The sequence below is a fragment of the Myxocyprinus asiaticus genome, chromosome 4 (assembly GCF_019703515.2).
Source record: "Myxocyprinus asiaticus isolate MX2 ecotype Aquarium Trade chromosome 4, UBuf_Myxa_2, whole genome shotgun sequence".
Taxonomy (NCBI): Eukaryota; Metazoa; Chordata; class Actinopteri; order Cypriniformes; family Catostomidae; genus Myxocyprinus; species Myxocyprinus asiaticus.
Genome location: NC_059347.1, coordinates 46,252,860 through 46,267,337, shown reverse-complemented (window position 1 = coordinate 46,267,337; position 14,478 = coordinate 46,252,860). Strand labels below are relative to the sequence as shown.

Here is a 14,478-nt window from a genome sequence, read left to right as displayed (position 1 = left end):
TTTCAAATTCCAGATCATGCATTTTTCAAACAATCCAAAATGGCTGACTTCCTGTTGGGCTGAGCTTATGACTGTCAGCACGAAAGTTGTCCGGCTTGATGAGATCTATATGTGTACATAGTTTGGTGATGGTAGCTCAAAAGGGATGTGCTACAGAGCCCCCAGAATATGCCCATCTTCTAGGTGGCACTACATCCCTCCGCACTTTCAGTGCTTGGGCCCTAATAATAATCCTTAGAAGAACAATAGGGTCTCCGCACTTTCAGTGCTTGGGCCCTAAATATACAATCAGGCCACATCAAAAACGTCTGTGAAACATTATTTGTCTATGTTTTAAAAACTTAAAAACAAACAAAACTTATACACGTTATACAAAATGGCAATTGCACAACATTTTACTGAAATAAATGGTGATTATTCATATTATTTACTTGACTGTAATATAATAGAACAATCAGGTCTCTGCGTGAAGGTATAATCAGATGTAATTCTTTATGTACATCAGATGTAATTATGATGGTTGTTTTTTATTCTAACTTTTATAACTGTTGCATGTTTTCTCTACTTTACAGGAAGAACGAAGACTATTATAGTTATTTTTGCCTCCATTTACCCATACTGGTATTTCTTTATTTTAGGTAACTGCGTTTATAATACCAAACTGTCTATGAGAAATAAACTGTATCTGCAGTGATAGCTGGCTGGTGCTTGTAGCCCTTAAAGCCTCACTGCGCATGCGTGCGCCTCTGCACCTGTTCAGCAATGCTGCGCGCTCCCGACTCCTTAGCGCGCCGCCGTCCAAAATATGGGGGCGCGCTCTTTATGGCAGGTCTCAGAAGAGGGGGAGCAGCAGCGCGCGAGCGCGCCGTCGTTTTCAGGGACGGGGTACAGCTGGGAAAAATACATACGCACGCACACACCTCTGTCTCTCTCACACACGCACATAAGGCTAAAACAAAAGCGACTCGAAAGGAGACAAGACGCTACTGATGCTGGCACCGCGGAGCAAGAGAGCGTGAGCATGCGGCGCGGAGCAGGGGCTGCAACAGACCTTTGATTGTTTCTTGGAAACCCTGGAGCGCGAGGGAATAAAATGGAGTGGTAGGGGATCCGAGGCGCGAGAGGCGCGTCCACCTGCTGCTACCGGGGAGGCAGTCCGGGCTCGCGAAAGAGGGTAGATATGGTGAGACCACTGCACTGAAGAGGATAAAAAACATATGACAACATTCCTCACGCCTAACGATCAAACGGAGCCTGAAGTGTAGCGGGAGGTGAGTATGTGGGCTGTACGTGTTCGTGTGCGTGTGCGTGTTGCGGTGAGTGGGCCAGTGTGACGCGCGTCAAACGCTGCAATGGGAGAGAAATGGAGGAGAGGGTGTCAGCTGTCATGATGCATCCGTACTGCACAGGTGTGAGAGTGAAAGAGGCAGACCGAAGGAATGGCTCGGTGTCCTGCAAAAGCTATGAGTAGCATAGCAGGCCATCGTTTAAGGGGACAGAAAGCATTGGTGCTCATGACGATTACGTGAGGCAAACCACACACCATATCCACAGTGACAAACACACTCTCTCTCATTCTCTCTCGCTCACACACACAGACCATCCCCCAAGACCACAGCAATATACACTCTCGTTCACGCGCATAATAACACAAACAGTGTCAGATGTTTATATTATGAATGCATTCCCATTTCCCTCGCTTATTGCCTTTGGTCGGTGCGCGCGACTCAGCGTCTGCGACCTATGCGACATTCGGAGACTGGAAATGCTGAACAGAAGAGCGCGTATCATAGCGCACCAGGACTTCATTAATTAACGGTGGACTCAAACCTGTTACGTCTCTTTAAATAATGTAAATTGTCTCCGAGATGATGAAAGCGTGCTCATCTTTCAGGCGTTAACGGTTCTTTAATATGCGGTTTGAGATCATCATGTTCAGAGTGTATGGTGGATCCGTCGCTCGGTATAGGCGGTCACCGGACACCTGTCCTGGCATGCTGTTGTGGAAGTTTTTTTTCTTATATTATCAAGCTGCACAGCACACGTAGGGCTATAACAGTATGGAACAAATGCAGCTTCAACCATCAAAATTAATAGCATTAACAGAACAATCAGTCTATCAGAGTGGACGCATATACATCTGTTTGTTTTCCATGCAGATGCCAGTTACAGTCAGTGCTCAAAAACATTTTAGCATGAGTTAAGCAGAGTCTATGCAGACATTGATATAAATGGGTGAATCATTGATAGATGGAAGGATGCTTGTCTGACAGATTGACCAGGGACAGATTGCAGCAGATTTATTGATCCCTGAAAAGATCAAACAAACTCACACCAACATTGATATGGTCTCTCTCTCTCTTTCTCTCTCTCTCTCTCTCTCTCTCTCTCTCTCTCTCTCTCTCTCTCTCTCCCATCTGTAATTCCATTGTCTGTCTCTTGGGTGGATGTTGAAGCTGAATAAATATTAATTTCGTTTTTAATAAAAGCAGTTGGCAGATGTGCCACTGCCCTGTTCTCCATCTCTCTCTGTCTGCAAACTGCAAACTCTGGCAGAATGAGCCCACCATTGCTATCGTCAATCCTAGGGCTTCTCTCATACTGATACCGTTTTGCATACAAGAAGGATTTACGGAGTTGGAAAACAGTAACTACTGGAAAATGTTAAGTGTATAAGGATGTGTGGTGTTGGAAATTGGTGTTAAGGAATTAAGAAAACTTGTTGTTTTAACATAATCTGGTATTATGAAAAAACAGGCACATTGCCACGGTATTACTATGAAATTTGCACATTAAATGTGATATAACAGATAGTGGCTTAAAAATAAGGATGTCCTGCTGGCCCGGGGCCAGCGTGAGCTATATTCCTTTTCTACCGAAATGCTGCTGGTTCTCATCTGGGGGAATCTGGAGCCTATCGCACACCGGCCATGCTTGTTCACTGACTTGAGAACTAAACAGTGACGTAACAGACATAACGTAGTTTTACGTTACTACTGCCTCCTCGTTAGCGCGCCTGCCTCCCACTGACGCTGGTTTAAATCCCGCTCGGAGCTGGTCGAGCAGGACTGGTTACACAGGCATGTCTGCTTTTTCTGTTTACACATGTGCAACAATATCCGATCTGTGTCAGATGCGAGTAAAAAATCAGATATTTTTGTGACAGTGTAAACAGCCAGAGACGACGTCTACGTTCAAGATGACTGGTAACGTAGGTACATTATTATGTATGATCTTTTGCCATAACATGCAAAATTAAGCTTATGTTTTGATTGAGAATTCCACCAGTTTACTTGATAGATAGCCACAATCTTCCTAGCTAAATGAGTAGCTGACTAAAAATTGCCTTGCAAACAAAAACAATGTACAACGTAAGATGAGAAGAGTGTAAGGTAAGCTAACAAAGTTGGCAAATGTAATAATTTACCAGTGGACATCTGCTATTTGGTGTTTATCTCGAGTGTGACTGCTGCTGAATTCAATCCATTTCTTGTTGTACCTCCTCACAGAGTCCCCCCTGTAAATTCACCCCATGGGAACACTTCAAACTGTGTGCTAGAGATTTTCTTACCACAGCATTTGCAGTGTCATTTAGTCTCATTTAGTGTGTATGTATGTACATACAGTATGTTTATATATACACACTGGTGGCCAAAAGTTTGGAATAATGTACAGATTTTGCTGTTTCAGAAGGAAATTGGTATTTAAATTCACCAAAGTGGCATTCAGCTGATCACAATGTATAGTCAGGACATTACTGATGTAAAAAACTGCAGCATCACTATTTGAAAAAAGTGATTTTTGATCAAATCTAGACAGACCCCATTTCCAGCAGCCATCACTCCAACATCTTATCCTTGAGTAATCATGCTAAATTGCTAATTTGGTACTAGAAAATCACTTGCCATTACATCAAACACAGCTGAAAGCTATTTGGTTCGTTAAATGAAGCTTAACATTGTCTTTGTGCTTGTTTTTGAGTTGCCACAGTATGCAACAGACTGGCATGTCTTAAGGTCAATATTAGGTCAAAAATGGCAAAAAAGAAACAGCTTTCTTTAGAAACTCGTCAGTCAATCATTGTTTTGAGGAATGAAGGCTGTACAATGCTTGAAACTGCCAAAACACTGAAGATTTCATACAAAGGTGTACACTACAGTCTTCAAAGACAAAGGACAACTGGCTCTAACAAGGACAGAAAGAGATGTGGAAGGCCCAGATGTACAACTAAACAAGAGGATAAGTACATCAGAGTCTCTAGTTTGAGAAATAAACACCTCACTTGTCCTCAGCTGACATCTTCATTGAATTCTACCTGCTCAACACCAGTTTCATGTACAACAATGAAGAGAAGACTCAGAGGTGCAGGCTTTATGGGAAGAATTGCAAAGAAAAAGCCACTTTTGAAACAGAAAAACAAAAAGAAAATGTTAGAGAGGGCAAAGAAACAGACATTGGACAACAGATAATTGGAAAAGAGTGTTATGGATCTTAACCCCATTGAATTTTTTTTTGGGATCAGCTAGACTGTAAGGTGTGTGAGAAATGCCCGACAAGACAGCCACATCTATGGCAAGTGCTACAGGAAGCGTGGGGTGAAATGTCACCTGAGTATCTGGACAAACTGAGAGCTAGATTGCCAAGGATCTGCAAAGCTGTCATTGCTGCACGTGGAGGATTTTTTGATGAGAGCTCTACTAGTTTTGAAGTAGTTTAAGAAGTTCTGAAAATTGTTTTTTTCTATCCAAATTTTAATAGTAATTTTTCACATTATTAATGTCCTGAATATACATTGTGATCAGTTGAATGCCACTTTGGTGACTAAAAGTACCAATTTCTTTCCATAAGAGCAAAATCTGTACATTATTCCAAACTTTTGGCCACCTGTGTGTGTGTGTGTGTGTGAGTGGTGTATATATATATATATATACATATATATACATACATACACATATATATATATATATATATATATATATATATATGTGCGTGAAAATCCCAGGAGATCAGCAGTTACAAAAAATACTTAAACCAGCCCATCTGGCACCAACAACCATGCCACGGTCCAAATCACATTTTTCCCCCATTCTGATGGTTGATGTGAACATTAACTGAAGCTCCTGACCCACATCTGCTTGATTTTATGCACTGCCGCCACACGATTGGCAGATTAGATAATTGCATGGATTATTGTTGGTGCCAGATGGGCTGGTTTGAGTATTTCTGTAACTGTTGATCTCCTGAGATTTTCACACACAACAGTCTCTAGAATATACTCAGAATGGTGCCAAAAACAAAAAACATCCAGTGGGCGGCAGTTCTGTGGATGGAAACGCCTTGTTGATGAGAGAGGTCAATAGAGAATGGCCAGACTGGTTCAAACTGACAAAGTCTACAGTAACTCAGATAACCACTCTGTACAATTGTGGTGAGAAGAATAACCTCTCAGAATGCTATTCTGAGATGCGGGTTGGCGCTGTTTTGGTGGCACGAGGAGGACCAACACAATATTAGGCAGCAACAACACCCACAAATGTTTTGCTCAAACTTATTCAAGGATTCAACATGTCTTTTAAATTATAAATGACAAAACAGTGTCTTACATTGGCAACAAAAATTAGAGTTCTATAAAAAAGTAACTTAAACAACAGCACTGCATTTATAAGCATATATAGTATAAGCTGTATTTCTTGACTTGCAATTATGGCACACTACTGTGACACATGCACACATAGCCTGGGGGGGAGAGAGAGCACTCTTTCTTTACTTTTTTGTTATTATAAAGCTTTTTCATTCCTTTCACATCCTTAAGAGTTGCACTTCACAGTGAAGGGCAATCAGAGGACAGAATGATGTAAAACAATACAACTCACTGTAATACTGGAGAGAGAGAGAGAGAGAGAGAGAGTGAGAGAGTGAGAGTGAGAGTGTGACATCAAGGAAGTACTAGAGGGAGAAGGCTGAAGTTACAAAATATCTGTTAATCAAATACTAAGGTTTCATAGCATGACTATTGGATGAGTTCTTCTGAAACCATGAACATTTTAATTTAATTTGAGTGTCAAGTATCAAAATAACTTTGTAGACATTTAACTAAATTTGTAACAGCCAGTCTTTTACACTGGGTATAGTTAACCCAAAAATGAAAATCCTGTCATCAGCTCACTCATGTTTTTCCAAACTGGCATGACTTGCTCTATCTTCCATGGAACACAAGAAGTTGACCGATATGGATTCTCTTTTTCATACAACAACAGCAAATGGGGACGGACATGGTCAAGCTCCAAAAATTAGAGAATCTTCATGTTTAAACTATCCCTTTTAAAACTTACTCATGTGGTTTTATTGAAAGGTGAAGAACCATCAACATCTGATTTCTGTAAGATAAGAATGACTATTAAGCATATTTTACTGGACTGTCCTGTTTTTAACAATGCTTGACTACGTCTCTATTCAGAAAATACTTTGTTGGTAGTATTTCCAAATGTCTCACCAGGAAAAATTTTTGAATTTTTATCAAATGTCAAATTGAAGCATCTTATATAGTTTTTGTTGTTATTGTTGCAATATTGTAAGGAATTTTGTTGTATGTCTTGTTTCACTTACCTTGATCTTGCCATTAAAATAGCCATTGATGCTGACAGGGCATTAAATGAATAAACAAACAAACTATCCCTTTTAACACCTTGAAAATGCTAATAGTTTATCAAGTTGTGTCAAATTTTTTGGCAAAGTGAGATTGTAAATATTCTCCCAGAGTTCAGTTTTAAAGATTGTGTGGCTTCCTCTGTAGTCTCTTACTGTGTGTGTGTGTGTGTGTGTATGTGTGTGTGTGTGTGTGTGTGTTTGTTTGTTTGTTTGTTTGTTTGTTTCTATAGGCTGGACAGTGGTGATTATGTTAGATAGAGAGAGATTCAGTTGAGATTGATGGATGTTCTCCAGGAGTCCCAATTCTCGGGGGCAGATCACAGCCCCTGCCCAAGAGAAAATGGTACAGACTCCCCCACACACAACACACAAAATGCAGGATTTTGCCCAAATCTTGAACAAATTATCTTCATGCAGATTATGTTCTCATGTTTTTGCAAATCTGAACCATATTTCTTACTTTCAGTGTAATTGGTATAATGCATGTGTTATACATCTATACCTTCATATATTTACAGATGTTTGCTTTTCAAATTAAATATGTTTGTCTCTGCCTCTCCATTTTAGAAGAACTTGACCCGTTGGCAGATGTGGCACAAGATCTAAGGAGCTGTGATGACATTGAGCCTGCTGTGCTGTCCATGCCCTCCCTCTGTGGTCAGAATCAGACAACTGAAGGTCCTCTTAGCCCAGCCGATCTGCATGATGGGTCAATTTCCAACACCACCACGCTGTCCTCTCTCTCTTCATTCTCTTCGCCTTCCTCCCTCTCATCTCTCTCTTCTGTGCCCTGTTCCAAAATTGTTACGCCCTGGTCTGTGCCACAGACCTGTGACAGGTCATCACTCTCTAACTTGGACTCAAGGGGCGGAGACTGCCTTAGCTGTCTGATCCCCAAAAACCAGACAGAACCAGAATCTTGTGAGTCTGTGCTAAGCTTTGCCAGTATAAACTTGCAATGCCTAGGTCCCACCCCCAGCACCGGTCGCTATGGTGACCAGGTTCTATCTGATCAGCTGCTCAGTGGACCCACCCAGCCAGCTGAAACCCATGAAGGGGCTGAGGAGGGTAGGTCAATGCAGGAGAGCGAATCAGATGAGGATCCTGCATCCAGGAGCATATACGAAGGTCTTAGTGAGGAGGCACAGGACTGGAGCTGTCTAGAGACTCTCATCAGTGAAAGCCGTATGGAGCTGTTGGACTTATGCTCCCGCAGTGAACTTGCAGTCAATCTGTTCTGTGAGGAGGACGTGGAGAATTACATGTTTCAGGAGGAGGAGACAGAACTCAGTGGTGATGTCTGCTCACTCAAAATACGCTATGAGTCCTATCAGGATGGAGGACAGGAGAGGAGTGAGTCTGCCCTAAAGGATGAATCTCAGCTAGGTTTCTTTCCGAGCTTACCTTGCAGTAGGAAGGAGGGGGTAAAAGAGAAACCAGACCAACCAGCTGAGATTAAAGCAGATGACCATGTGACCCCAAATATTAGCCCTGACAGTAAATTTATTTTTGACCTTAGTAACTCTCCAGATGATTCCGGTGAATTCAGCGATGACAGCTCTTACACGGGCTCCCCAGATCACAGCCTTTCCCTCCGCCATGGCTGCCTGTCCAGAGAAAACTCAAGCTCCTCCAGCCAGCTAAGCTACCGCCTTCGAGCCAAGAGGAAGGTGGCCTACAGAGAAGACTACCTGTATGATGTGGACTCTATAGAAAGTGAGAGAAACATAGAGAAACGTGAAAAACAGACTGTTGGGCTCAAAAAAGAGCGTGATGACGACTGGTGCCCAAAGAAGAGGCGGCGGTCGATTCGGAAAGAGCCTCCTGTCATTATAAAATACATAATCATTAATCGTTTTAAAGGCCAGAGGCATATGAGAGTGAGGCTGAGGCGGGTTGACCCATCACCTGCTGGGGTCTGTCTGAATACAAATGCCCTGCTGCACTATGAGAAACTTGCACCACTGAAAGCCTACTGGCAGGAAAGAGAAAAGGAACAGCAGGAGAAGAATAGATTGACAGCTACAGAAAGAACCAAACGTCTCAATGGCTGCAAAAGACCACCAAGCACTACACCAAAACGTAAGCACAGGATGGCCAGACTCAGGATTCAACAGATCCATGCAGTAGAGAATTCCCTCCCAAGACAAACTATAGTAGTCCCTGCCAACAATCGGTCAGAGGGGACTGAATCGCTAAAAAGCACAGAGGAACCAAAAGAGGACATTACCTTCATTACACACACTGCCAGGGTTAAAAGCAGAACACAGGAGAGAGAGGAAAGGAGAAAGGCAGGTAAAACAGGGAAGATAAAGAAATTCAAAAGTGAAGCAAGGCTTAAGTTGAAAAAGCTATTAGAGGCTGAGACACAGGAAGTCCCTGAAGCCTCTGAGATTGAGCAGTGTGGCCCATGTTTACCAGAAAACCTCAGTGATTCTCTGGAAGGTAATGTTGTCACAAATGAGACCTCCGGTAATGAATCTGAAAAATGCACTTTGACCCCAACTGCTCCGGGGTCTGATGAAAATTCAGAACTCCTCCCAGGGGGATACCTGCAGACTCTTCTGGAAGCCTCCGAGTCATCGAGCAGTGCTAACATCACCTATTTCCATCAGGGGCTGCAGAATGACACACTGCAGCCCATCCAGAGCTGCGTTCTCTCTCCCCCCTCCGAATCTGAGCTCCCACACTCTCCTCCACCTATGAACCATGGGCCACATCACACACACTATACTGAGCCCAATCTTACTGAACCAAATCAGCCCATTTCATGGCCATCCCAACCACCTGTTGAACAGCTGCCCTTCTCCCCAGATGTCCCAACCCAGTCACCTGTAATGCCATCAGGCTTTCCCACACCATTGCCCGTGTTAGCAGGGGATGGCACAACTGTAACAGGGTATGGACAAGTGTCTTTATCAGGGTGCAGGGTGTCATATGAAGAGTCTAATCCTGATGCTGATTATGGCTTGAGTCCTCCAGTGTCTCAGAGTGATAATGGTGTGGGACGACTGGTTAGCTTTAACTCTCTGGGGTCACTATCTGCCACCTCTAGCAACTACAGTTCACTCAGCCTGAGAGAGGGAGAAAGGGATAGGGAGGAGGAAATTGGTGAGATCAACAATGGCTTCCTACCGCATTGCAGCCCTCGGCTAGTCCTTCAGCATAGTCTTGAGGAGGTTGCTCCACTTCGAGAGTCCACAGACCTCTTGGACATTTCCAACTTTACCCCTGATAAATTCCGTCATTCATCACTGTCTGAGATGTCCCCACCAGACACACCCAATTCTTCCCCACAGCTGCTGGGAAATTGTGGGAAAGTTGGAGAATTCTTAGAGGCAGGAGACACAAATGTAAAGTGGAGCTGTGGAGCTGTCCTGCAGCTTGATCAAGATAGAACAGGAACTGCACAACGCCTTCAGATACACTCTTTCAACACAGAGGAGGAAGAAGTGAGGGTTGGGGAACAACATGGTTCAACAAAAAATAGTGGTAAAAATGGACAAGGCACCAAAAAAACCAAAACCACAAAAACAGTGAAAGGAGAGAAAGTAAAGCTACCATGTCAAGGCTCTCGTTCTGTGCGTAAGATCAAAGCTTTGCTGGAGGGAAAAGCAGTCAAAAGTCGGGGAGGGTCAGGAAGTGGCATTTCATCCCCCACCCCATCACTTGGTTTGATGGGACCTCAGGGGGAGTGGCATAACACTGGGGGAGTTTCCAATGATGACCAACGAGAATTCCAGGAACCATCAAACATCCTGTCCAATATTGTGTCTGGCATGGCTGAAGTACAGCGCTTCATGAGGGCCTCTGTAGAACCTCTTTGGGGGCCTTGCCTGTCACCAGGTCAGCATGCCCTCCAGAGCCAGACACTTAAGATTCTGGGTAGTGCCGCTGACCTTAAAAAACGGGGTGGTGCCTCAGGCGGAGGTAGAGGGAAAAAAGGAGCAGGGCGTGGTGGAAAAACACTGCCTAAACTTCTCCCACCAGGCTTCTTTCCTCCCCTTGGTCTGGACTGCCTCCCACTTCCACACCGTCCAGCCCACAAAAAAATGTACCGTCACAAAAGCAGTGCTAAGTTTGCCCGTGAGGAACTCTTAGCGGGCAAAGGGAACATAAAAGGAGTAGCATTGACCGCTTTGGTAGAGAAACAGAGGTAATATTTTCTCTCTGCAGTGTGCCCCTTCTCTTTCTCCGTTCCCTTCGCTCGCTTCCTGCCAAATCCTCCTAAAATCCTTTCCACATTTCTGAGCTGCATGGCACCGACTTTACCCACAATTCTTTGCCTGGCCCACTGGAAGGCAGGCACATCCTGCATGTCAGCCCAGCTAAACTACCTACTAGACTGACTGAAGTCTCACTGTCATGGCTGCACCCTACTCACCATTGCTGCTTTGTTGCATTTTAATCTGACAAATATTCAGTTGTTTTTATTTATGTTTTGTTTGTTTTTCAAGAAGAAAAAAATGCCTTGAAAGTCTTTGGATTCTACTTTAGTATGGTGTTCTAAATATCTATTTTTTGTCTTTTTGTTTTCCATTGCAGCTATAACACTGTAAGTGTTAAATCAGTGTCACAGCACCATCGTTTAAACCGAGCCCAGCGCCCTGCTCTGTCTCTCAGCAAATGGTTGCCTTCTGATCAGGGGTCAAAGGTCATGTGTAGTGTTCTGTGCTAAGAATTGTTTTTCCCTTGTTATTGTGCCAACCCCTCAGAACATTGGGCTTTGACATTCTAAAAGACAAGATGCTCTTGTTTTCTGAGGTTCTGATATTTACTGGTCTCAAATTAGATTTTTCATTATCGTTGTTTGTTTATAAGTTGTGAAAGGTAGGTTCATTCATCTGTTCTCCAGTAAATCTCCTCCTGCCAGTATCAAAATGCTGTTGTACACAAACATATGCACTATTTACAAAACAAGATTATATCAAACATGTTTAAATTAATGTGCCAAACTATGAATAATTAAGTGTACAGACAGTTTTATCTACATAAATATTTGCTGTTTTATAATGTGGCAGTGATTGGGGAGCGTATGTGTTCTTGGGATGGGGGGTGGAGTTGTTAATCTGAGATTTACTCCTGTTGCATCACTTCGTTACAAACAGAAAGCAGCTAGGAGTCATTTCAACAATCAAAAGGAAAATGTTGTTGGTTTATTTTCTGTATTTTACACTCCTGGCTAGTTTAAGATTAGAGGCATGAAGTAAGAGATGCATGAATTGTGGAGAGGGAGTTTAAAAACCATAATGGCAGAGAAAAACAATGGTAGCTTTTCAATCTGATTAATTTCTGGATGGTAAAAGATCATTGTATAACAAGGTAAAAAGGGGTCATTTCTGCTTATTATAAGACATTACATAATGCATTCTAACTTGTTTACATTCCCAAGCTTCTAGTTTAGCTCAGTAGCTCTCCTATGTTCCTCTGAGTTTTATGCCATTAAAACCAGTTTAGAACAAGACCAAATATTTTTTGAAAGTTTTTCTATTTTGTTGCTAGTGATGTGCATGCATTTAAAAACATGATATAAATATGTGTTGTGAATGCTGATCCCCTGTATTATTACTTTCTCTGACTCGCCTGTTTTTTCTTTCCTTATTTTAAAACCAAATTTTTCTATTGCTGTTGGAACGTTATTTGTCATGTATAAAAAAGGGAAAGTTGCCAACATGGTTACCCACATGTTCTGTTTACATCATTTCTGCAGGATTTTATTTTGTTTATTTTTTATTATATAACTCCCTGAATACCCCCTCTTTTGAGAATATCCCAGCAGGAAGGAGGTTTCTTTTGCTCTTGCGCTGATTGAGACATTTCTGAATTTGTGAACAGTACATAAGTTTAGTAGATATTTCTACCTGCTATCTGATTCACAAGTGACGCAAGTTTTGAACCCCTCTGAAAACCCCTTGATTTTAGGGAAACAAATAAGAGCACTACCCATGTGTATGTGTGTATGTATGTATGTATGTATGTATGTGTGTGGCTGTACGTATGTGTATAATTATTTTTTATTTTTTATTATTATCTGTGTCTTGCTGCTGTTTTTGTATTGTTTTTGTATTGTTGTACACTGGAAGCTCCTGTCACCAAGACAAATTCCTTGTATGTGTAAGCATACTTGGTAATAAAGCTGATTCTGATTCTGATTCTGAAGAGCTTTTTCCAGCCTCATCTAGCAAAATACAAGGAAAATTAGATTGTAAAATCATTTTAAATTCATGTTGTTGTTTTTTTCTCCATGCTGAGCGAATAGAGATGTAATAGTTGGTTCAGGTCCATTGACTCAGGGAACCCAACTGCATTCACATCTCTCATTCCCACAGCTGCCCATCCCACCAAACAAATTCAAGCCGCTCTCAGTGCTGCCCCCTGATGTGCTGTTGCTAAACCTGCAGGACATCTGTGATGTCAGTACAGGGAGCTCTTGTTCACATTTGGAGAACAGAGTTTAAATCATTATAGCACACGTCCCCCGCACTAACTGAAGGTGTTCGAATTTTTCAAATCTTCTAAAACAGTGTTATTCACCTATAAGTGCATCATGTGAAATTAAAACAAGCATATCAAAAACGTAATTGTGCCCTATTTATGAATGTATTATATTTTCATGTTGGAAGTTTTTTTTTGTCATGATTTATTTGATTACATTACTTGTAACTACTGTTTCTCATTATCAAGGAAAAAAAGAAACTGTTTCTACTGCCTGGTCATTCTTTGCCAGGTTCATTCTCAATGAACTCTTGATGTAGGAAAAAAATGATGACCTGTATATTTTTCATTGTGCCAATTTGTAACATATTTTCTAAGTGTATATTTTTCTTAGAAAGTGATGTGAGGTCGTTCTTATTGTGGCTTCTGTTCTTTTTTTCCCTTTTCAGCAAATGAAAAGGTTACTAATTGCCATGATGTTTTCTTTTTCTCTTATTTGTTTTTTGTTTGTTTGTTTAGAAAAAAAAAAAGAAAAAAAAAACTATTGTAAAGGAGAGACAAGGAGAGCAAGCTGTGACTCTTTGTTGAGAGTTTTTGTAATTGGACCAATCTTGTTGTAAGAGTGTTGTGCTCTAGTAAAATATATATTAATTAAAAAATTAAAAAATAAACCATGAAAACAGACAGTGGAACAATTACACTAATTTGTGATCTCATTGCGGTTTTATAGTATTTTGTTTTGTTGTATCTGTCACAAAAGTTGAAATATTTGTGATCAAGCCTGTATGGTGACAAATGTAATATTGGTAACTTGCTAAGTTTTGTAATCATGTTTATGGAATAAATATGAATAAAAAGAGCTTTTGATTGCTTGTGTCAGTTCTATCTCATTTTTGTTTTGCAAGAAAAACGAAGAATACTGATTTAATCAGTTCATCGTGATTCTGTTTCTTCCAATGAAGGATTGAATGAAAGGAGGTTATGTCGTTGTTTATAGGCTTAACTGGGTCATAGACATCTGTATGAAATGTGAAAAAAAAAAAAAAAAAATCGCCCACCGTGAGGCGCTATCACATTTTACGAGCACAGAAATGGCTGTATGTCTCGCAGTGTTTAACAAATACTTAATTCATATAGTTAGATAGGTCTCCTCACCCTGAACAACTTTGCCTCAAGAACTATTGTTGTCAATCAAATCGTTGTTTTAGTATCATCAATTATTTGAAAAACCTACTTTTGCAAACTAGTCAGAGGTTTTTTGTCCGATAAAAATGAAACTAGTTTATTAAGATTGTTTGGAGTCCCTACATCAATAATTATATATATATATATATATATATATATAGAAAATGGGGACATTTGCGTATGTTTAAAAACATGGCAGCTATTGGCCAA

The 14,478-nt window shown here is 41.3% G+C and overlaps 1 protein-coding gene across 1 annotated transcript; it reads left to right on the top strand.

Moving 5' to 3' along the window:
* Positions 1-830: 830 nt before the first annotated feature.
* On the top strand, positions 831-13,962 carry LOC127432949 (neurite extension and migration factor-like). The gene is made up of 4 exons (XM_051684492.1): positions 831-1,271; positions 6,879-6,991; positions 7,216-10,804; positions 11,194-13,962. Exons 2-4 carry the CDS (start codon positions 6,928-6,930, stop codon positions 11,324-11,326), a joined length of 3,786 nt encoding a protein of 1,261 aa, XP_051540452.1. The 5' UTR covers positions 831-1,271; positions 6,879-6,927; the 3' UTR covers positions 11,327-13,962.
* The last annotated feature ends 516 nt before the right edge of the window (positions 13,963-14,478 follow it).